Source organism: Sander lucioperca, chromosome 9, assembly GCF_008315115.2.
Source record: "Sander lucioperca isolate FBNREF2018 chromosome 9, SLUC_FBN_1.2, whole genome shotgun sequence".
Taxonomy (NCBI): Eukaryota; Metazoa; Chordata; class Actinopteri; order Perciformes; family Percidae; genus Sander; species Sander lucioperca.
Genome location: NC_050181.1, coordinates 7,195,617 through 7,218,986, shown reverse-complemented (window position 1 = coordinate 7,218,986; position 23,370 = coordinate 7,195,617). Strand labels below are relative to the sequence as shown.

General features: G+C 39.0%; 2 protein-coding genes and 1 long non-coding RNA gene across 3 annotated transcripts in view; 1 reads left to right on the top strand and 2 right to left on the bottom strand.

Moving 5' to 3' along the window:
* The window catches only part of LOC116045936 (macrophage mannose receptor 1-like), a 36,420-nt gene extending 34,064 nt beyond the window's left edge, over positions 1–2,356 (bottom strand). Inside the window, exons 1-2 of the mRNA XM_031293967.2 lie at positions 2,071–2,356; positions 1,342–1,698 (exon numbers count right to left, since the gene is read on the bottom strand). Coding sequence (XP_031149827.2) covers positions 1,342–1,698; positions 2,071–2,134 — 421 coding nt within the window. The 5' untranslated portion in view covers positions 2,135–2,356. The remainder of the gene's footprint in view (positions 1–1,341; positions 1,699–2,070) is intronic.
* A 1,390-nt stretch (positions 2,357–3,746) lies between these two features.
* LOC116045940 overlaps positions 3,747–23,370 on the top strand; it is a 25,531-nt gene continuing 5,907 nt past the window's right edge. The window contains exons 1-2 of the long non-coding RNA XR_004104032.1: positions 3,747–3,758; positions 9,157–9,162. This is a non-coding gene — a long non-coding RNA (uncharacterized LOC116045940). The remainder of the gene's footprint in view (positions 3,759–9,156; positions 9,163–23,370) is intronic.
* LOC116045938 (macrophage mannose receptor 1-like) overlaps positions 11,432–23,370 on the bottom strand; it is a 26,560-nt gene continuing 14,621 nt past the window's right edge. The window contains exons 20-32 of the mRNA XM_031293969.2: positions 21,614–21,756; positions 20,959–21,064; positions 19,144–19,282; positions 18,979–19,009; positions 18,372–18,422; positions 17,013–17,115; positions 14,695–14,927; positions 14,013–14,178; positions 13,563–13,739; positions 13,358–13,474; positions 12,962–13,120; positions 12,127–12,162; positions 11,432–12,039 (exon numbers count right to left, since the gene is read on the bottom strand). Of these exons, the coding sequence (XP_031149829.1) occupies positions 11,789–12,039; positions 12,127–12,162; positions 12,962–13,120; positions 13,358–13,474; positions 13,563–13,739; positions 14,013–14,178; positions 14,695–14,927; positions 17,013–17,115; positions 18,372–18,422; positions 18,979–19,009; positions 19,144–19,282; positions 20,959–21,064; positions 21,614–21,756 (1,712 nt within the window). The 3' untranslated portion in view covers positions 11,432–11,788. The remainder of the gene's footprint in view (positions 12,040–12,126; positions 12,163–12,961; positions 13,121–13,357; positions 13,475–13,562; positions 13,740–14,012; positions 14,179–14,694; positions 14,928–17,012; positions 17,116–18,371; positions 18,423–18,978; positions 19,010–19,143; positions 19,283–20,958; positions 21,065–21,613; positions 21,757–23,370) is intronic.

The window sequence follows — 23,370 nt, the reverse complement described above, 5'->3', positions numbered from 1 at the left end:
ACTTAAAGCTATAGTGCATAGTTTCTGTCACCCCCATGAGGAATTCTTAGTAATGACAGCACCACTGTTGTTGCATCCACATGATACAAGCCTTCCGTGATCGCGCTTTACCCCCACCCCTCCTCCACACAGTTTCTAGTAGCCAAGGAGGACACGGAGGATTACAAAAACATTGATGTACTCTTCAGAAGAGGTAATTATCTTTAGAGATGCACCGATAGACCGGCCGGTGACCGGAATTGGCCCGTTTTCGCGTGCTCGGCCATGACCGGCGACCGGCAGGTCAGTCTGACATATGCCGATTTCATGCTGGTCAGTGCTACAATTAACTGACAACATAAGTTAGACGAGTTACAGTTCTCAAGGACGCATGCACGTACGCACACACACAGACGCGACAGCACAGTCTCTTTTTCCTTTCTTTCAACTTTTTTTCCGCTGTGTGTCACGCGTACCCGCTTGCGGTGTAAAGTGCGTGTCCGCGCTATTCTCGCACATGTAGGGAACCTCGTGAATTAACCTGCAACATGTCAGCTGTTTGGAAATTCTTGAGCGTGTGTGCAGAAGATAACAAGTTTGCAATATGCAACACCTGCAAGGAAAAAGTAGGGCGTGGAGGGATGACACCAAAAACCAAAATCACATTTTTTTAGTTGGATATTGGAAGTGAAAAGAAGAAAATGGTTCTAACATTGCACTTTAGATGTGTGTGAATTTCCCACAGCAGGAGTAATTTATATAGTTCCATTTTATAGTGATCCATTATCTGTTCAAAACATTTTCTATGTTCTGTGCAAAATGTTCTATTAAAGAAAAGATAGAAAATAAATATTTGTGTGTGCTGTAAAGTGGTTAGAAAAAATTTAATCGGAATCGGGTAAAATCGGTATTGGCTGCCCTAACTCAATGAAGATCAGAAATCGGAATCGGCCTAGAAAGTTGTAATCGGTGCATCTCTAATTATCTTCACTCAAGTGAACGACACCAGTTTCTGAACCTAGCCATACTGAGAAATACAGAGAGAGTTTTGTGAAGCTGATAGGCTTAATTAGATTTGTATCAACTAATTTGGCAATGGCTTGAATGTAACGGATGTTCATTAATATAAAAAAAGTTATGCACTAAAGCTTTAATAAGTAAATAGCAATGCGTGAGTAGCTGTTTACCAGTTTGACCTCCTGTTGCATAAAGTGAACATGTAAATGTAATGTTTAACATAACCTCATCATCTCTCTAAAAACATAATCTCTAAAACGGTTGTCTTCATCATTAAATCTTATACTTGAAATTCTATGAAAATGGTTGTGATTTTGTGTTTAACAACACAGTTGTATACTGTACCTCTGTATGTTCTTGCACAAGCACCGCTGGAGGTCCCTGAAATTGTGAGGTGGTTATTGGGTCCTATTGTTTTGGAGAGAACTGCTGTGTTATCTGCAGTGAGCTCAATGTAAAGCTCTTGGTCTTTAAGGGCGAGCACTGTTCCATTCTTGCATTCCCACTTTTGGAGGTCGCTGTTTTCATCACATTCGTAGAGGCTTAGTTCACTTCCCACACTTTTCCCTTGGACGCCCAGGCACTTTATCCTTTGTTCAACAAGAAGTCGGTCACCAGTTGTCCAGCGTAGGTCATTGCAGTTGATATTTGTTTTAACCAAACAAAAACCAGTGTCTTTGTTGGTTAGTTGAAATGGTGAATCTGTATTGAAAGAATTACACTCTTCAATGTTTATTGCAGAAGAATTTAGAAAATCCTTTGAACAACTGTTTGCACAGTCCATCACTGGGGTTGTTTTAGTTGTGTAATTAAATTTAATATTATTTGGACAATATCACTGAGGGGTATTCACAGAATAAACAGAATATTTGTAAGCAAACAAAGTTATAACCATCCCATGTCTGCAAAATACAAATGAAAAAAGTTAAAATTGCAATCACCTTGATTTTAAACTGGATCAAATTTAAAAGAATGTAACCCAGGTGACATGCACTGACATATGGTAAAGGCCAAAACAGTGCACATCTACACAATCTCACAAAAAACTCAAAATTAAAAGTTTGAATACTCTACCATCTGAAGCCAAACATTGTAATGTTTGGATGAAAAGCACAAAGGCTGTACAAGTTATCTTCATTGTGTGTTCTTCTGAGATGTCTCACAGCTGAAGACTTTATCCATGCATTTCTCACAGAGGATTTAAGAGTAGTGTGAATGATTGTAAAAAGTCAATCTTAATTGTACTGACCCATCCTATCTCGTCATCATTTTCTTTCCAACTAATACCAGTTTTTTAAAAAACGGAACCAAAATTCTGATGTCTGTTGGCTGTTTCATTGTAATGCACTTTCCCAGAACACACTACTACGTGGATGTGTCATTTGCCATTGCATAATAAACGGACAATTTGGGAAACAAGAAGTTCTTGTAAGTGAGCTTTAAAATGACGACCAGTCTACACACATACCATACAAGTCAACCAGATCCAAACATTTCTAATTTTTGATTGTGATTGTTATCATTTATCTTATTCATTACAAGACATTAAAGGAGAACTCCGGGCAATTTTTACGTTAATCTTGATCGTTATAAGTATGTGAGTACTGTCAATAGCAAAAAAAACGAGCCAAATTGGTGCTAGCAACATGGAGCTGCTGCAGCTAATGCCGAGAGCTCCCACTTAGCTAAAACGGCAGTTTTGGGGGCATATCATAAATAGTGACTTTGTGCCTCTTAACAGACACAAAATGCAATTAAAAAGTCTGTGCAACATGAACAGGGCCCTTACATGACAACAAGATGCGTTTTCAACTCAGACATTGTTTAAATTCACCTACCCTGTTAGCTGCTAGCTGCCGTCTGGGATGAGTGAGTGTGTTCAGCCAGGCTTCGGTAATAATCATTAAGCAGCTGTTCTGTGTGTATTTGTAACATATATATCCATTTTGTGTGCAATCCATCTGGCGTTGGTGAATAGTAGTCTCTGCAGTGGCGAACTGTGTGTTAGTTGCCTTAGCCAGGCTAGCAGGCCCGACCGGCATCCTTCTACTTCCTCCCCGCCTTCCCTACCTGCCGCGGCCGACAACAATCCACGGGCGCACGCTGGTCTGGTGGATGTCCTCCAGAGGACAGTTCATGCTTTCGCGGTGAAATTTTTGCGGCGAAAAAAGTTTATTTCCCCCTCAAAAATAGGTAGTGGTTATGATCATATCAGTGACTATGTAACTACATGGAAACAGGCCAAATGATGACTGTTTCTTGTAAAGTAACAGCGTTACAGAAGGCAGGCTGTAATCTTGCGCTGAAGTCCTGTGGGAATTCAGTTGTAGCAGGAAAAGGTAAACAGCAGTGTGCAGATCGGAGCGTAGTGTGAAGAGTGAAGAGCGGAGGTGTTCACAAGGGAAGAAGCTTGGAATAACGTAACTATGGAGCTAGAGCTAGCCTTCAGTAACGCTGTTACTGTACAAGAAACAGGCATCATTTGGCCCGTTTCCATGTAGTTACATAGTCACTGATATGATCATAACCACTACAGTGCAACGTAAATTGCCCGGAGTTCTCCTTTAAGGTAATCGCCACTTATTCCATTTATTAATCATCTACACAATTATTCCTGAATGTATTTAACATTTATGACTACAATGAACAAGACTATGATTTTGACACAATATTTAAAGACAACGAAAGCAGATGTGATACAAATTGCGGTTGGAGCAGCCATGCATGATTCACACAGATTCTAGAGAACGTTGAAGTTGGCCGTTAGAAATTCTTGTCCATTTCAACTTGATTGGATAAAGTATTGTGTAATATTCACAAAAGGAAGCTTTCATAATGCTGACTTGGGTTGAAGCGGTGAAGGAATTTCCCTGGTTTTCTCCTAGGATTGTTTTTCGTGAATTTTATTTTGCGCTGCTTACAGAGAAGGTGTTTAGACATGTTCTGTATTTGCACACATTTGTAGATGTCTTGCCTCCCCTCTTTCCCTCTCCTGTCCTACTCTGGCTCTTTCCTGTCTCACCTGTACTGCCTGTCGTCCTGTCTAATGGTAATGGAAAACATTAAGTGCTTGATTAGAGGGAAACTTTGCCGATTTTCAAACGACTCTGTGTCACTGCTGTACATGCAGATGAATGGCACCCAGTCTCCCTCCTTGCCACAGCGCACGGAGCTCCCCATGCTCATCCATGTCCACCGGATGACGCCAATCATGTCAATTAGCGTTAGGGCTGAACGATATACCGTTATCGTATCTATATCTAGATATGAACATTCAAGATATTAATATCGAAAAAGTAACGATATAAACGATAGATTTTCCTCCGCGCACGCCCTGCATGTACAGCTCTGGCAGTCACCATAATCACTTTTACGATTGCCCTTGAACGCACCATTACGGCCAGCCAACCACAAAGCTTAATTCATGTGGATCGACAGCTGAAGCCAGCCAATGACAAACATAGAAGGGCAGGAGTGAGGGAGACGGAGACTGACGCACACACACAGGACATTCACAGCGGGGAAATCGAAACGAAAGAAAAGTAACATGAGTGCGGAAGATAATGCGGCCGGTGGCGATGCAGAAACTAATTTTGTGCCAAAACATAAATCATCCTCCATTATTTGGAGGTATTTTGGATTTAGAAAGGATGATGTCAACCAGAGCGAGGTGTTGTGCAAGTCGTGCTTGGCGAAAATTGCGACGAAGCAAGGTAGCACAACAAACATGTTTCACCACCTGAAACAACTGTAACTGTGCTGTAACTACCTCTGTTTTGTTATGCATTTTCTGCATACTGTTATGTTGTCTTATGAAGAATATAAGATGTTGCACTTCAATGCACTTTCAATGTTTCACCTTCCACCAGCTGCTGCATTTTATTTTTTTTGTTAAAGCAGAGCTGCAGTAAACATTTTTAGTTTTTTATTTATTGATTGGTGACTATGTTACAGTAATGTTGATGACTTGCAGTGAGTTCTAATCAATAAAACTGCACTCTTTTGTATTATGATGTGTTTATTTTTCTGAAAAATGCTTGATTTTCACCGAACCCGTAGTCATATCGTATCGTATCGATATCGAGATATCTGGCATGAATATCGAGATATGAAATTTTGTCCATATCGTTCAGCCCTAATTAGCGTCATCCCGCTGACTTTTACGGGCCTCCTCTCTTTAATTTCATCCAACTAACCTCAGCTTCATCATGTCCATCATCAGCCATCATATAATAAGAAAAAAACGGGGGAAACAATTCTGGGTTTTATTAAATCAACTATAAGAACACTGTAAGTAAGTAAAGAGGATCAGTCTACACATTTGTGACAATGATTTTGTCCATTTGTAAACTTACAAATTGAAGACAAATGGTCCACCAAAATCAAAGACTAATTCAATTATGATGTGTCACATTCTCCCTGACCAAGGCAAAACTTTCCTGACTGACTGACTGACTACTTTTGGACTGGTGTTTCATAGCCCAACTCTTTCTCCTAACAATTAACTTTAAATGCTACTAATTTGTAAAAACAAATACTGAGTGTTCATTACTGAGCTTAGACATACATTTCCCAGACCTTTCAGTCACATATCCTCCAATTGTAAATCTTTGGCGCTTTAAGGTATATTTTTGTTTTTAGCTTGTCTTTTGTATTTTTTATATCTATGCCTCAGACATGCCCAATAGCGTCTGTATCCTTTTGTCTGGCTGATGGGCTATTAACGCATCATCCCTCTCCATCTTAATAGCACTACATTAATCTCTATAGCAGCAAGGACACACACAGTCCCCCACACACCATACACAGCCAGATAGTCTATATAAAACAGCCTACACAAAACAGGCGTATACTTAGCAGTGTAAATGTGCTATTTTGCTATCTATTTTTAGAAAAAATATAGGTCAATTGTGAGCAAAAAAAAAAATGTTTTCATGAAAAATATACAATCTATTTGTTTCTATCTGATGCTGTTCTTTCTAAATTGTAAGCAGCGTATAACATGTAAGGCTGAAAACAAATGAAACCTTGTAAATGAATTCAGCTATTTTATTTTGGCAAGTCAACTAAATGGTAAATGTAATCACAATAAAAATGATAACATCACATTTTGTCTAATGAAAGAACGACAATAAGTCCCCCTTAGCATTTATATTTGTCTCTCCATCTCTCACGTGCGCACTGCATCTTTTTAGTTCTACAGCCAACATACAACTGGCCATCTGATCGCACACATCCACACCTACCTATAAAAATAATACAATTTAGAAACGTAGAAAAGGGTTTTGTTCAAATGTGTCACATAAATAACATTCCTGATATTGTTGGAACACAACTTTATAGTCAGACAAAAAGTTTGATTAGTTTTGCTTTTATTTCAGATATTTTACACTTATAAAAGTATAATGTATCTGGTTATAGAAAGTAGGATGTGGTCAATGTGTCCCTTTTTGAAAAGAAACTTACATTCAAAGAGGAAGTGAATTCTTTGAAACTGAGAAGTAAGCTGTGAGCACACTACTGTTGAGAAAGACGTCAAAAAGTAAACTGGTGAGATGTGCTAGTACAAATTGCTTAGTTGACAAAACAATTGGGCAACATCAAATTTAAATGTAAGGTTTGGTAATCTCTGGTGAATCGTTAAATCGTTCTGTACCAATTCCTCTAAAGAGTCTTTGGCCTCCTCCAAATACATATCTTGCCACTTTTGTCCAAACTGAAAGATATAAGTATCTTGCTTGAATGTAGTATTAACCATGATTTAAGGGGTCAATGACGTGACGCCCATTTTTTTGTGTCTATAAGGTTAAATTAAATTTGAATACATTAAATTTAAAAAACAGACAAACAAATTACGTCAATACATACTTTTTTAGAGGCCATATTTTAAAGAGTTTGGTTTTAATTAATTTTAAGAGAATAATTGGCGATTAATGGCAAAAATGTCTAAGTGGTGTAACCGTCAAAACTTTGTACCAAAATGTTTAGCTTGCTTAAAAAGGGCAAATTTCTTAATAAAAGATCCCATAAACTACTTGGGCATTAACCTAAATTAAAGGTTATTATACCTATTTACAATATATTTTAAAAGTATGCTTATATTTATTTTAATAATTTAGGGAATCCTATCAGTCATGCTAGCTTCCTGAAATGTCAAGGTGGTGTAACTACCACTCAAGGTGCCATTTTGTTAAAATCAGCAAGAAGACCACATGACCCACTGCATGAAAAGTGGGATTTTCGTCAGTAAGCGGCACTGTAGATTGTCGTGGAAGTTCAGGTTTACGACTGCACACAGCAATTTACAGGCAACACCAAAAACTGCCGTGAATTGTCGGAAATTGACGTGGGCCTTGCTTGGCAGTTGTCCCCCCCTTGACCCTCCCTCCCCCTAATTCTAGGGGAGGCTTTAACATATAAATGAAAATGCTGTGAGCTATACAAATGCAAATCATGGTAGCAGCAGGGTAACCTGACTCCGCCAGATGGTTTGCTTCGCATTTGCTCGGCATATCCATCTGGGAACTTTCCATTGGAGAACTTTTGGGAAGGGGCGAAAATACTGGTTAGCTGATTGGATAAACCACCTGTCTGTCACCATGTTGGTGATAGACGGGCCAAATCAACCAATCAGATCAACGATATATCAAACTCTTGCCGAAACCAGTCGGGAGAAGAGCAAAAACATCTTTTCCTCCGAGAAAAGCCTCCAGTGCTGTTTTTTGCTCTTCTTTCAATGAAGGAATACTTTCTAATTCGGATAAAACGTGCGCAATAGCTACGCTCATCTCATCCGTGGAAGCTGCCCTGTTGTTTAGACTGAACAGTCGCTTCTCGTTGCGTCACACCTAAACCCGCCTCAAAACCAACGCTGATTGGTCGGTCGTTTCGCGAATGGTTCCAAATTTTCTCTGTCTCAAGATGCCAGACTGATCTGCGAGTGGAAAACTGGAGCTTGCGAGATCAGGACGGTCTCATGAGGCTAGCACCAAGGAGAGTTTTACCAGATTAATTACTGTGTATGCCATTAGCAATGGCCAATGTTATGTAAAAAAGATACACAAAACAATTTATTTCAACAATTAGTTTAATCAGGCTTTGCTACAAAGGTAAAATGTGCATTCCATGCAAACAACATCACAGTCTCCTAGAGCAGTGGTTCCCAACCTTTTTTCCTTGGCGCCCCCCCTACTTATGTCTAAGAAAAGCTGAGCCCCCCCTCCGAAACCGAAGTTGAGGTAACTTTCCCTTACTTTCTTTTTTGATACAGAGGAGTTATCAGCACTTTTACGTTTCTCCGCCATGTTTCGTTCATAAAATAGTGATGCTGTGGCGGCAGGAAAAACGAGGATGATAGCAGCTAGCAGCTGACCTGATGACAGCAGGGTCCCAGGTTAAGAGATCCCGGAGGTTTGGCCTACTAAGTACCCTGCCTACAAGTTTAAGCGAGAACAAAAATAAATAGTTTTTATACAGACTTTGTATACATTATATATTCTAGTGTATTATCATAATTTGTTTAACGTGCAAATATTTTTTTTTTACTTCAACCTCAAGCCAGATAAAGACTTGCGCCCCCCTTAGGGGTCCCCGGACCCCAGGTTGGGAACCACTGTCCTAGAGCTCAATCACTGTGCATAGTGGCATGACTACAGTGACCTTTTCTTTGGTCTTGCTCATCCACGATTGTCTGGTAGAATGGAGACAGAGGCACCACTGTACAGTTTTCTAAGTCTTTCTGCTGACTCCAAAACACTGTGCTTAACTGTTTAAATCAGCAAGAAGACCACATGACATAAATTACATCAGAGAAAAGGACCCCTAATCAGCATAACTGCTGCATCACAAGGTTAATAACTCTGATAAATATTAGTTAATAAGACATGTTTAGGTTAAGTTCAGTTCTTTGGTTAACATGTCAAATGGTATGACCCTGGTAAAACATTGAAAAACATTCTTTTGAATAACAATTAGTATTTAGTGTAAAAATGATGTTTGATTATTTACACCAAAGCCATATGCTGATATATGTGTCCATTATAATGCCTGACAAATTTGATCTCACATTGAAATGTCAAATGGTGTAACCATTTACAGCATTTGACTCCTATTACAAGCCTCTCAATTTTTGGCCAATCTTTTCAAATATAACTAGTTAAGTTACTGGTTCAAGAGGTTATATGAACTTAATTACTATTTAGAACTATTTGTATGTGTTTATTGTGTTATTAAAAGTGGAGGTAATTTATCCAACACTTTATTAAGATAGCTTATTTAGCTAGGCTAGGCTAGGCTAAATCATTATAGTGCAAGGCCTTAGTGTTTAAAAAAAGTTTTAGCCTTAAATTAAAATTTCTATATCATTCCTTTGCAATGTTACAATACTTTTTTAACAATTTAATAAAATAGAATGAGGCAGTTGAACTGTGACCCCTAATGTGGTACAAGAACATCAGCTTTAAAATACCTGAAACATTTAAGGATTATATAATTTAAGTATAAAATGTTACTTAAATATTAAAAATGCTGTTTAAAGTTTATCAAATTGAATTCAGATAAATGCACCAGAATTAGTTAAAGAGTTCATATTATGCTCATTTTCAGGTTAATAATTGCATTTAGAGGTTGTACCAGAATAGTTTTACATGGATTAATTTTCAAAAAACACCAGTACAACAAACAAATTTTGTTGTACTGCACATTGCTGCAGCTCCTCTTTTCACACTGTGTGTTGAGCTCTCTGTTTTAGCTACAGAGTGAGGGATCTCACTTCTATTCCATCTTTGTTGGGAGTCGCACATGCACAGTAGCTAGGTAAGGACTTCTAGGCAGTCAGAAGCAGAGTATGAAGGAGTGCCACGCTAGCAGCTAGGCGAGCATTATAGCGTGTTACAAAGTGACGCACGTTCGTCTCTGAAGTAAAGGCTGGACTACAATAGAGCTGTTTGGAGCAGTTTGTGTGCAGCGTTTTCTGTTGGAGATGGTTCACTTTGTAAACCTATGACATCCCAAAAAGCATAATATGAGCTCTTTAACTATAAACATGTTAAAGGGCATGCACAACCCTAAACAGACTTGCTTCTCCCTCTCTCTTTTACCCATCTATCTACCTCTTTCTCACACACAAACACTCTGTTCACACATACACACACAATTTGTTAAGATGTTAGTTGTTTAATTTAATCTAATGAGTAAATATATTTAAATATTTGTCCTTGAAATTAAATTAAACATCAAGTTCAATAAACTACTTTGACTGCAGTGCTTGATTTTTGACTAGAAGCATCACTTCAGGTGGTGTAACTGGTTTGTGTCAAATGGGGTAACCAGTATTTTTCTTGAAAATATGATAATGTGCAGGTAAATTAATGTTTGATAAAATGTAACACTCTACTCCACTGTAGAAAGACTTTTTACACAATTTGTCCAAGATTATTTAGAAAACAAATGTTTCCAGCACGTCTACCACTTGATATTGCAATAACAAATATAATTTAAATAGTAAGTAATCCTAATAAAATCTATTTTGGGGTGAAATTTTGAAATAGGAGTTATATTTGTATGAGTGCACTCACAAACAAAGTAGTGGATGAAATATTAAATATTAATCATTCCTTTGTGGTTACACCACTTGAAATTTTAGGTCCATTTGGTCCTACCTTTGTAAAAAAAAAAAAAAAATGGTGAAAATCCTATTTCAAATTAAATAAAATGTACAATAACACAAAATATAAATTTTAACGAAACTCAAGGATGCCTTTAAAAAAGCTTTTTCAAAGTTTTTTTTTAATTTTCTCATCTTGCCAAACCTCGACTGTCTTCTATCCTATATTCAAGGGATTATGGTGAAAAAAAAATTAAGTTGCTCCTCACTTCAGCTTTGCACAAGAGGATGGACATTCCATTAAGGCCATATGGGGGATTTGTTTTGTGTGTCCGATTATTATGATTTTTTTCTACAGGTAACATTTATTCCAATACACAGTAGGGAGGGCAAAGACATTTCTCCATTTTCAGTTGAGGCGGACACATTAACGTTACCACTGCAGTGTTTAACACTGCACGTTAGCTTAGCAGCTAGCAGATTTTCCTTCTGCTTATAGCTTAATTCTGACAAAACCGCATGGTTACATTTTAACCTGCATGGACGTTTTGTAGCCTAAAACAGCTTATATTGGTAGAGAGAGCAACAAGTTAGCAGACTGCCGAGTCGCCCTCTCTGCTCTGTGTCTGCTCAGCTGCTAGACTGCTGTGCTGCAAAGGGTCTGCCCTCAGCATTCTCGTTTTAACTTGCACTACTCTTGTAAGGGGGTTGCGGTTAATCGCCATACTGCGGTGATACGTTGCTTCTTCACCGCGGTTCAATAAAAACAATACTGTCACAGTCCTAGTATCATATAACTGTAAGCAGGATGAAAAGCAGTAATGATAGTCATTTTTGGTATACTTTGTTTAATGTTAGCTAGATTACAACTCTTGACTTTTCACAGCAGCTGATCTGTAACAAGTATTAAAATACATAACATTATCACAGTTTATAACAGTTATAATTAAGTACAAAATGTGTATTAATTCTTCCCATTCCCTTAGTCATTACAAAGTATATGATTTAATATGATTTCAAACTATCATTCCAAATAAAGACATCCTACAGTCTAAATAATTTGGCCATTTTAGCCACTCATTGCCAACTCCTCTCAGAACAGAACAGAATGTGAAATCATTGGCCATGCAAAAGAGAAGCCACTGACCATGAGCCCTCGATAGAGTATGCATTAGATTCTGATTCTGTTCATTTTTGTGTTATAAGGGGCTCAGGGCACTTTTCCTCTACGTTCTCTACATGATTATTGGTGTCAACCACATTAGGCTGTGACCACTCATTGTTGAAGACTGGGTTGTCAAAGGTGGTTAACATGTCAGGGATGGGTAAGCGACGAGTGAACTTCTTGAAGAGGAATAAGGCAATGACCCCAGTGGCAATCCCAGTAATGACCACCACAACTGCTAAAGCTATGTGGCCACGTTGACGAGGATGAACTACTGCAAGATTGAAAAAGTAGATTGTCAACTAAATGAATTTTGTCACAATTTTCAGTAAAATAAAGAAGGTAAAGAGGTGTTACCTACCAGCAGCTGATGGTGTTGGAGGTGTTGGTGCTAATACTAGAAAGAAAGAAGGGAAATGTGATAATGATTGTTTTTCCGGTGTAGAGTGTCATTTTGGAAGACAACCAACACAACATTTGTGAAGCCTCATGACTGTATTTCGTAAACATGTATTTTTGTCATGTGTGAACTTCACTGCATTTGTGTATGCGTTTTTTGAGACCCCCATGCCATGGCTCAATTACCAAATGTATTTTTTTTAACAGGAAATTATCTGTAGCCAGTCAGATGGCTGCTTACCTTTCAGCCAATCACGTAAGTGCAGCTTGTGTGCATTCATTAATATTGAGACTGATCTGACTCCATAGTAGTCTGCCATGTCTATCTGCCAGGTCACCGCTAGAGTAATCGCTTAATCTGACACAGAGAATCTGACACAGAGAAGCAAGCTTGTGACCGGAAGGCTGTGGTTTAATCCCCAGAACAGCAGGATAAATCTGGGTGGGGAAAGCTAGATCACTGTGGTTGTACTGAACAGCTCCAGGTGTGAATATGTAAATGTGATTGGGGCATTTCTGAAAAAAGGTCTCAGTGAAACGCCCCCCTGAATAAATTCAAATTGAGTATAGAAAGGATTATGTAATGCGTGTGTGGTTAATTTCCCCCCATAAAGGTGAATGTTCAAAATGTTTTTCTCAGCAGGCAATTTATTTATTCAATTCACAACTTTAAAGTGTATTTGTCTTTAATGGTGATATAGCTTACAACAACACTAGTTACCTCAAAACAGTGGCATAGGTATTAACACTCCGCTCCAACTCTCCTTTAACACAACAAAAGAATAACACATTTTTACCTTTGGCTGTTTTGCAAATGTATGGTCTAGAATACTGCCGACGGGCTGCACTCCACTTCCCAGTTGAAGTGCTAATCCCTCCGGAGCTGCGTTCACCAGGTTGACCATTAGCCCAGTTAGTGTAGTCCATGACTGTTTTGTCCAACCACAACCATTCCCCTGGAGATACATACCGGTAGATTTTTTAAAAATCTTTTTCAGTGTCATTTAATGCTCTTATTTTACTCTGCAGAAAACAATAGCCAAACAATAAAAATGAATTATGACAACAATAAGTTAGTAAATATGTTTTTTTCATTAGTTTTTCACCAATCATAGTTTTTCTTTTATAAAGTATTTTCTTTCTGTGGAGATGAATATTACTTTTCATGAAAGAACCGACATATGTAACTGTACCTTTGTGGGTTTGAAACAGGCCAATCCAGAACGAGGTGTGGCTGTCTTTAAACTTGTTTGCATTGCTTTGAATGAATTCTTGCTCAAAGGGATCTTCAATACTGGCTAGTGAGCCACCTTCACAAAACAAAGGAGAAGTCCTTACTGAGAGCTACATGCATTTTAGTGCCTAAAAATATTTTGAACCATTCACAAAAGGACTTACCATGTCTTACACAGCTAGTAGATGCATCTGCCCACTCTTTTTCTTCTGTGAAAAATATGTAACAGTAACCTTTAAATGGTAGCCAGAAGTAATGCTGGCTACCATATATGGTATTTGATACATCTGGATCTTCAGGGCAAATTCCTTGAAAACCACTTGACTCTGTTGGTGGCACATCTGTGATTGAGAGAGATGGTGATGATACTGGGATTAACTAATTAGATCTTTTCATAGTTTACTAAAATTAAATCCAGTGGCTTGAAATAGGCACTTAACGTATTTAACAATATTTTATAAAATAACACTTTGTAACATCTAAAAGCATACAAAGGTAAAAGTGTACAATCCATATAATGAACAGGTTAATACCTAAAATATCAGACATGTTGGCCTTTATAGATGAGTTGCACATTCATTTATTCAAATAAACATTACTGTACTTTGACGTACCTGTAGACCTCATACAAACACTGTTCATGGTCTGATTGCAGTCAGCAGTCTTCCATTTTCCATCCAGATCTACGTAGACACAAGGTCGGTCACCGCTTGGTTCATTTTTACCCCAGTGAGAAAAGCGCATGTGCCAGCCATCAGTAAATGTGAAATACCCATTGGTCTGAAAGGAAAGATTGATCAGACTGCATTCATCTTTATTATTCATTTCTTTTTGAAAAATAATCTGCAATCTCTGGTTTTTACAGCAATGAATGATTGAAAGAGCATTTTAGCCACATTAGTAGTGTTTCTGTATAAATTGAAATCTCAGTCAGTCCATTACTATGGTCCATACAACTACTGGACGGATTGCCATACAATTATGTACAACCATCCATCCAACCAACCAACTGTTACTGTACATAGATTGCCATTTAATTAAATACAGATATTCATGTAAGATGAATTGTAAGAAACACACTATCATGCAAATACAAATAGTTTTTCCTTTTCTCGAAAATAAAAAATAACATTTCTTTAGTTAAAAATCTACCCTGTAACAAGTCTGTGTAGACAGAAGTGACAAACCTTTTTGTTGGAATTTAGACAGTAGTAAGTAGTTGCAAGCAGAGGTTAGTTATGTTACTTTTCTGTGTGCTATTTGCAATGTGCTATGAGTTTTTTTCCAGCCCTGTACCTGCACTTTGTTCAGTCCAATCCACAGAGGAGCGTTGAGATTCAAAACCAGCAGCTCAACATAGGCCTGTGACCACTTGTTTCGCAGGCTAGCCAGTTTGGCACCATCACCTTCACAGTGCTTTTTGGCTTCATCCCAGTTCATTTGTTGAGTAACAACCTTGATAGAGTCATTAAATATTTTGACATAGTTGGTAGAAGTTGTTGGTTCTGGGGAGTCTTGGAGGGATGGGTCTGTTTAGGGTGAAATTAGAAATTAGACACATTTAGTTTTTTGTTCATCTTAAGGTCAAGAGGTCTGTTTCTTAAAGGCGCTGACACACCAAGCCGATAATCGGCCGTTGGACAGTCTGGCGCGGTCAGTGACTCGAGTCTGTTCGGTTTGTTCCGTGCCGTCGTCCGTCCGAGGGGCCGTCGGCCTTCATTTTGGCCGATTTGACACGTATAATCGGTGGGGCGGGCGCTGCTGGCAGTCGGACTCAAATGACCCAACTGATTGGTAGAGTGCTAACCCGGAAACGGGGAGTGGAATGAGCGTGTCTAGAGTCTCTCAAAATCTGACGAAAATCTTTTAAACTGACCTTTGTCGATCTGAAATGAAGACAGATTCCGCAACTGCATGGCCTATTTCTCGTTTAAAACGTTTTCAGAAACACGTTTCGGTAAACTATTTTAGTACAATATGAGATCGTATTCTGAACAAGCCACCATGACAGTCTGTCTTTGAATTTCCGGAGAAACCAGACCCATGTGATGCGTTCGTCCAATCAGCTGCCGGTCTTCATTTATGGGTGACAATACAGATTAGCGCCGCCTGCTGTTACTGTACGTACACACCGCCGCCGACTTGCGCTGCGAAGAAGCTCTGGCCGCCCTGTCAAAGACGCTTGTCAAAAAGTACGGGGAAGCTTTTTGACGCTTTGTTCGATCATGTTCAACACACGATTGAAGAAGCACAAGCAGCCACTGCACGGCCAATACATTGACACTAGAAACCTTTTATAAATTACATATATAATGAAGAATTTGTATTGTTTGTTGGTTGCAGTGGTGTCTGTTAGCAGTTAACTCGCTCGTTAGCCGCTGAACCGCAGCAGAATGCAGGCAAAGTGAGCAGCCACCAGCTGTTGATCCGTGCTGGACTGCACTGTGAGCGGACTGTTTAGAGACGATGTGACCGGCAGGTAACGTTAACTGGTCCCTATACGCAAACAACGTCATATCATAAATGCGAAAGACGTCTATATTCCAATTGGTTGCTGGCGTTTGCCGCTGCTTGCCACTGAACCGCGTCATAGCTCATTACCATAAAGTTGACCTACTTTCAACTTTCTGATTGACGCTCTGGTCGCTCAAAATGCCCAAAATGCGACGCCGACAGATTTTCCGCTCCTTGCAGCTGAGAGAAGCCAGCTTCCATTGAAAATGAATGACTTCCGGTAACGTTAGAAGCTCAAGTCGGCCGCGGTGTGTACGTATAGTTATGGAGACGTATTACGTCTCGTCGCTTTGGTGTGTTCCGAGGCACTTTTTTGACCAACTCAGGGAGACTGATCAGTCCAACTGCCTTTTCTGCCGAGGGTCGGCCGTCTGGTCAGTGTGTCTGCAGCTTTAGACTCACTTCCTTGAACCTGCAGTAACTGAAGTTTTTGGCCATTTGAACACAGAATTGACACAGTAACCAGTTTAGTTGATAAGGAAAAACTGTTTTAATTGCTGCACATCAATTATGGAAAAACATTAGCTTTCATTTGGCGCTGTACTTCTGGCCACCAGGCAAACACAAGTAAAATATTCACTCTCTTTTAGCGCTGTATTTGGTTTTTAACAACTGGGGGAAATATCTTTCTCTCTAGCCGCTAAATCCTCCACTGTGTTTACCAGCTAGTCGCTAACTGTCTATCTGCTGTTTGGTGCAGCGCCAGTAGTGTATAGTGGGTTTTTAGAGCTTTTGAACTGAAAACAGCCTGTTGCAGCCGAAAAACAACGCTAGAGAGCGGCGGGAGTGAACCAAATACCTAAACAATGAGCTGAACATCTATATAACCCTCCATAAAGAGAGGAGAGAGGGGAACAGAGAGGGGGAGCTAAATATTCAAGAAATAATTATCTGTAGGCTCATCACTTTAAGCAGACCTTTTAACATTGTCACATTGTTTCATCATTTAATAAATATCGTAATTTATTGATTGATTGATTATAGCCGCTTTAAGAAATACTTAATCAATACTATAAGAAAATATACCAATGCTTGTGTACTAATGTGTAGGCATTTTTAGACCACATGTTTCAAAGAGAAAGGTCAGAAGATGGGCTCACCAACATTTTGAAGACAGACAAATCCATTTGTGTCATTGCAGGACTTTGGTTTCCATTGCCCAGTACCAATCGAATGATCACTTGTGATTACAGCACACTGTTCCTGTGGAAGCACAGAGAGAGAGTAGTGAGAAAAAGAGTCAGTGGCTCTCAGAGTACGCCTAAGAGTCAGATACTGATGCAAAGTCTGGCACGTGGGACTGCTGGGATTGGTTGAAGTCGCTGGAAACTCTGGTTTTCGTCAAATTTGCGGAAAAGTTGCAGTGATTGGTCAAAATTGCGAGTCGCACCAAATTCACGGTGATTGGTTGAATTTGCGTGAATTGTTGCGCGACATCGCGAAATCCTGGAGGAACTGATATACCAAGGCAAATTCCTAGTACGTGTTACTTGCCTGGCGACCGACTGGCTGCGCCGCGTGAGTGTGGCGTTTCTGTTGCGAGTCAGCTGCGTGGATTTGTGTGGACACAGAAATGTGTCTGACACGGTGCTGCTGCTGCTAGCCTAGTCTGTACACATGTATGTTTCCCATTGATAAAATGAAATACCATGTTAAACATAAATATATACTGATTGATTACAGCAAAGACAACGTCAGCAGTATTGACGGCAAAATAGGCTACAGAATATTTCGTTCTGTATTGACAGGTGCAATATTAGAAAATTGATTTTTTTTTTTAATTACATTTATATCAAAACCTAGATACTTTCAAACATCAACATGTCATTTATTAATGTATTTGTGTCAAAATGACATAAACATATTTTCCTATTCTATTTTGCCTGGAAATGCTTCCAACACGCTTGCGTGTCGTGTGAAAAATAGGCGTCGGTTCTATTACTAGCAGGCACGCGTTTTTGGCGGGTTTGAGCCGCGCGTGAAACGTGCGTGTAACGCAGGCAGTTTGCAAGCTCTAACCTGTTAACATGGGAGCCGAAATATAAACGGACACGCCACGCAGCTGACACACTCACGCCAGGCATCCAGTCTGTCGCCGGCCTAATTCTGTCGCCGGCCTAATTCTGATTCCAATAATAGTGTATTCTTGTTTACTGACAGCCTACTATCCCATGGGGGGGGGGATAGCAAAAAACAATTGCTGTCCCATTTAATAGAAGTTATGTCACTAACGACATCTCACTCATATAAAGACCAAGGTCAATATATGCCTCTGTTGAATAGGAGGCAGTTCTAGCACACATGTTTAATTTGAAATGACCACCCTTTGACATAGACTAGTTTTCCAAGTTAACTTCAACAAACCTGATGAGACCCTAACCCTCCTCTGTCATTTTTCTCCAAGTCATGACAAAATAAGTAGTTTCTCACTTTACAATAAAGTTTTAAAAACGTCATACCTCTTGTTGATTATGTAGCCATTGATAATATCTGCGAGCAGCCTCTCGGACCTGCAATGTAAACCCAGATGTTTGCAACTTTAGTTAACTATTTTCATTATAAAAATAAGGAACATTTCAAACATTTCTGTATTACTCTGTTCCAACACTAAAACATTTTTCCAAAAGGCAATAGACTATAAAACAAAACAAAAACAATTGTATGCTATGAAATAGCATGTTTGATGTGTTTTCATTCATATACCCTACATAGGTGAAGAAATGGGCACAACCTTTTTGCTTATATGCAACTCTCTCTCCGTTGCTGTTGTAGCTGACAGGGAACCCGCAGGCGGGTCTGTCAGCTCCTGCGTTTCATTAGAGCTTGTCAGAGTATCGCACGCCAATCAGCTTGTTGTGCTAAACTCAGCACATGTTGCTAGCGGCCTACGGCTAAAAGTTTCCGAGCAGCACTCACATAATGCATTACTTGCAGCAATCTACATACCGTGTCTACTGCGTGCGGCTGCATGCACCGGGCCGTGACCCTCTAACCGCGATGGTTTGGCTATTTGTTGCATACACTCTTATACACAGTTGGGCCTCAAGTTAAATTTAAAGGTGTTACCAGAATTCCTGATCCAAATAGATGGAAATAAATGGAGAAAAATACAACAGAGAAACAACGTGTCACATGTGTACACACACAAATTATCGGCAGTGCTACACACACACACACACACACACACACACACACACACTTACAAATTATAAAACGCAATTGAGATTCTTTCCACTTACTGCTAAATCCAAGTTGACATATTGCCTCGGTCGCCCATCAGTCCAATGGAATCCATATATATCTGTTCTGCGCAAACCAATCCAAACGTCTGTAGTAGTAGGTGTGTCAGCCATTTGAGTCATCAAAAACACTGAAAAATGAACCGATAACAATAATTCAAGTATCAGATATTTGCATGAAAGTTTTCAAAATGTATCCCCCTATTTGGGGGTCAATTCCTAATGTAAACATTAACCAGGCGCATTATAAAAAGTATTTGGGAGTTGCTTCTTGCTTGTACAATTTACGGCACAAGTTCTTTTAGCATCAATTTTATATCCAAGCAAAATTTCCCTAACCTAATTATTATTATTAAATTATTATTATTAAAACCAGAGTTTCCGTGACTTCAACCAATCACAACAGTCCCATGTGCCAGACTTTGCATCAGTATGTGACTCTGAGGACGCGACTCTGAGAGCCACTGACCAAACGGGAGTGAGAACCTCTTAATACCTCCATGGGGAGAACAGGTTGACGTAACACACGTATGTCGCCAAATTCATGTCCTTGTTTCTGATATGAAGACGAGACGTGCGTGACTCGAACATCTCACATTTACCAACAAAACGTACAGCGAAAGACCGTGCAAAACATTTCAGACCGTCCTGCTAACCTGTATTCATTTTAACAATGTTTATCAATGTACGCTGTAACGTTTTTTCACTCTAAAGTCGCTGAAAGCTGCTGCTGTTTCAATCCTGTCGGCTCTCTGCAGCTGGCGGGGCACACACACGAACACACACGGTGGATGCAGGAAAAACCGGAGATGAGGACCTAAATTGAGGACAGCTACTCTCGTTATTGTAAGTGCAATGATAAGTTAAAGTCCAATAAGTACTTTATCAAACCGTATGAATGTGAGTCCCAGGCCAGTTGAGGAATTTAATTAATATAAAGATCAACAAGTCACTGACACTTATGTTCAAATTTGATTCATTAAATAAATTATAATTTATATATAACCAACAAAAAAATCACAACTTTTTTTTTGCAATTTTCACTGTCTCTCGCAACTTCATTGCAACAAAAACACAAAAGATATCGCAACTTTTATCGCAATTTTTTACAAAAGCTCCCGCAAAATCGGGCATTTTGGGCCGCAACAATCTAAAAATAAAGGCCCCAAAATCCTGGAGGGACTGTATAGTCTACTATAAACTGGAAAACAACAGAAATCAGTTTCATTCACAGTTTCACTCAAACTCAAAGCACAGAGATCTGGCAAAGGACTTGGCAACTTTAGAGGCCACTAGCAGAGCTTTAGAATTTTTTTTTTTTTACATTGTGTAAACAATAGTGACTAAATCATGTTTTAAAACCTTTTCCTCGATTAAACGGGTTTGTATTAAGGTGATTATTGAACCAGCCCCACAACTATCACAATCAGGGTTTAAAATGAACTTTTTCATCCACCAGCCAAATGGCAAGTGACTGTTCAAATTTCACCAGCCACTCAATAGATTAGCATTGTTTTTTTGGGAGGTGAGTGAAGCAAACCTACCAGCCACTTGCATATTTTACCAGCATTTGGCTAGTAGATGGCGCTAATTTTGAACCCTGATCACAATCCCTTCATTTAAATCAGTCTTCACGTACAAAAGAAATGCAAAAGAAATAAAAGTATCAAATTTAGGTTTAGGTTATGTTCTTTACCTCCCATCTCAGGGTTCTGCTACACATGGACCTGACCACGCGCCCATAAACAGTAGAAGAAGTTAAAAGATTGGTGCATATTTTACCAGGAAAAAAAAATATGAAACAAACCTTCCACATGTCTGGAAGGAATAGAGGCCAAGTTTCCACCCACATCTTGGCATTGTTTCCTCGCTTCACGCCATATTACCTTCTGGTCATTAAAGATTCTGTAACACTAGAGGTGAGGAATGATAAATTGTTTTACAACTCCTGAAAATACACCAAATACAGCCACTCAAACATTGTCCTGGTTAGTACATTGATCCCAATTTCACACAACAAAACAGCCTAATGTCCCATCTCAAAAGATCATCAGTAGGGCTGCTCGATTATGGAAATAATCATAATCACGATTATTTTGGTCAATATTGAAATCACGATTATTTTAGGCTATTACTCATTGACTTTTGGAAAAAAACAACCCGTTAAACAAATCAACAGGGAAAACACCTTCAACTGTGAAATTTCCCCTTTGCAAACGTAATGTGCAAAATAATCGTTTTTCTTGATTTCTCTGTTTTTGGGATCGATCATGATTAAAAATTGATTAATTGCACAGCCCTAATCATCAGATAAAAATGTGTTACCTAAAAGATCAATGTTTAATAGACAGTGTTATGAAATCAAAAGCCAATGCCATTGCCAGCACTGAAATTTTAGTTCTGTCCTACATCAGTTTTTATTCCTGCAACACAACACATTAAGGCTTAAAGTGACATCCGACCTTTGAGTTAAATCTTTTCCACTGGGATGGGCAGGCACCTTTAGGGGCCACTGTGGGTGCCACAGTGGTGTTGGCAGGTGGTGATCCACTGCGTTTACAAATAGAATTGTGCTCATACCCACAATTATAATCGTGCCAGAAACCTGTGAACCAATCCAAGACATGAAAATAAATACTTTAGCAATTACAATATGCTGTTTTGATGTAACATAAAATATCAGGTTAAAGTTATAATCCTTAAGAGTTCTCAAAAATCAAACCCCATTTGTGATGCTGCATTGTTCTGTAATAGCCATTTAATGTATTCACTCTGTAATTACTCCTCTACTGTGTATAGTAGTTTTTATTGGTAGTGGCGGAGTCTGCCATTCCTGCGTTAGATGCAGATGATTTATATTACGAGAGATTCATATAGTGCAATTATGTCATTCTGTTCTGTACTGTCTTTACACTCAATCAGAGAATCACTGAATCACCTTGACCTCATATTAACACAAAAATCACTTCCGGGTAGACAAATGGCCGTTGATTTGAATTGCAGAGATACTTAAAATTGGCAAGCTTGTTAATTTCTGTTGTCATTTTCATCCGTAACTGTAACGTTTAAAGATATATAGTTAAACACAGTGGTCCGACCTATCTGACGTTCCTGCTTTTGCTTATTTTCTGTACTGTGTTGCTTTTGCTAAACCAAAGGGTTACGAACAGCGGACTAACTAGTTTGGGTGGTGTCATTTTCTTTAGTATGTGGCTCAACAGGTAAATTAGGTCTCCAACCTAACATTAGTGAAAGTGTCGAAATATGAAAGCATCAAACATGCATTTTAGATGAGTGGGATGAGAGTATATTCAGTTGCTCCTCGTCCCGTTTGCTCAGCGCCGTTATATTGTATGTACGGGACTCAGGAGTTTTATACCCGGAAGTTATTGTAAACAAAACTTGTGATTGGGTCTATTAATTTACTGCTAAGACAAATGGACCATCTACTGATGCTGCTTCACATTAAAAGTGTTCAACTGGCGACACAATGAGGCAGCATGACAATAATGGCTTTTATTGTCAAGCTGCCAAAGGAAACACAACATATTTGTCACCATGATTAGCGCTTATCACAATCGTTCATCAAAAGTGTTCCTACAAAACAAGGCAACGGCCGTCTTCTTTATTAATACAAGATAGTTTTTTTGGCTGCGCTGTAAACAGACCAGTTCCTCTTCTTGTATTTCCGACACAGTAGTTGCTCAACAAGTGTTTTTGAACAGATAACGGACATATTTCTGAGAATTTCTCCAACGTGGGTGGGACATAGATTTTATGATAAAATCTAAAGGAAAACATTTAGAACTGTTTAGGATTTTGCAAAGTTGTCTTGATTAAACTAAGCCTTATAGCGACGGCTATATTGTAGGTAAAGAGTAGTACTTCCATCTTGTTATGGGTAACAAGAGTACAGAGTCACATGTTCCTGCTGGGCCCGTGGTGGATGAGATGGAAAAGAAATATGGTCCTGCCTGTTTTTTTGTTTTTTTTTAAAATCTTTTTTGAACTGCTCTTTAATGTTTTATGTAAAGCACTTTGAATTGCCCTGTTGCTGAAATGTGCTATACAAATAAAGCTGCCTTGCCTTGCCTTGCTGTAGTATTAAACTGCACTTGCTGTAACCGCAGGTGTCACCGAATCAACCAGTACTGAAATCTTAAGGATTACAACTTTAATTGCAGAATAACAGCTGCAGGTGCAATGTCATTTGCATGTA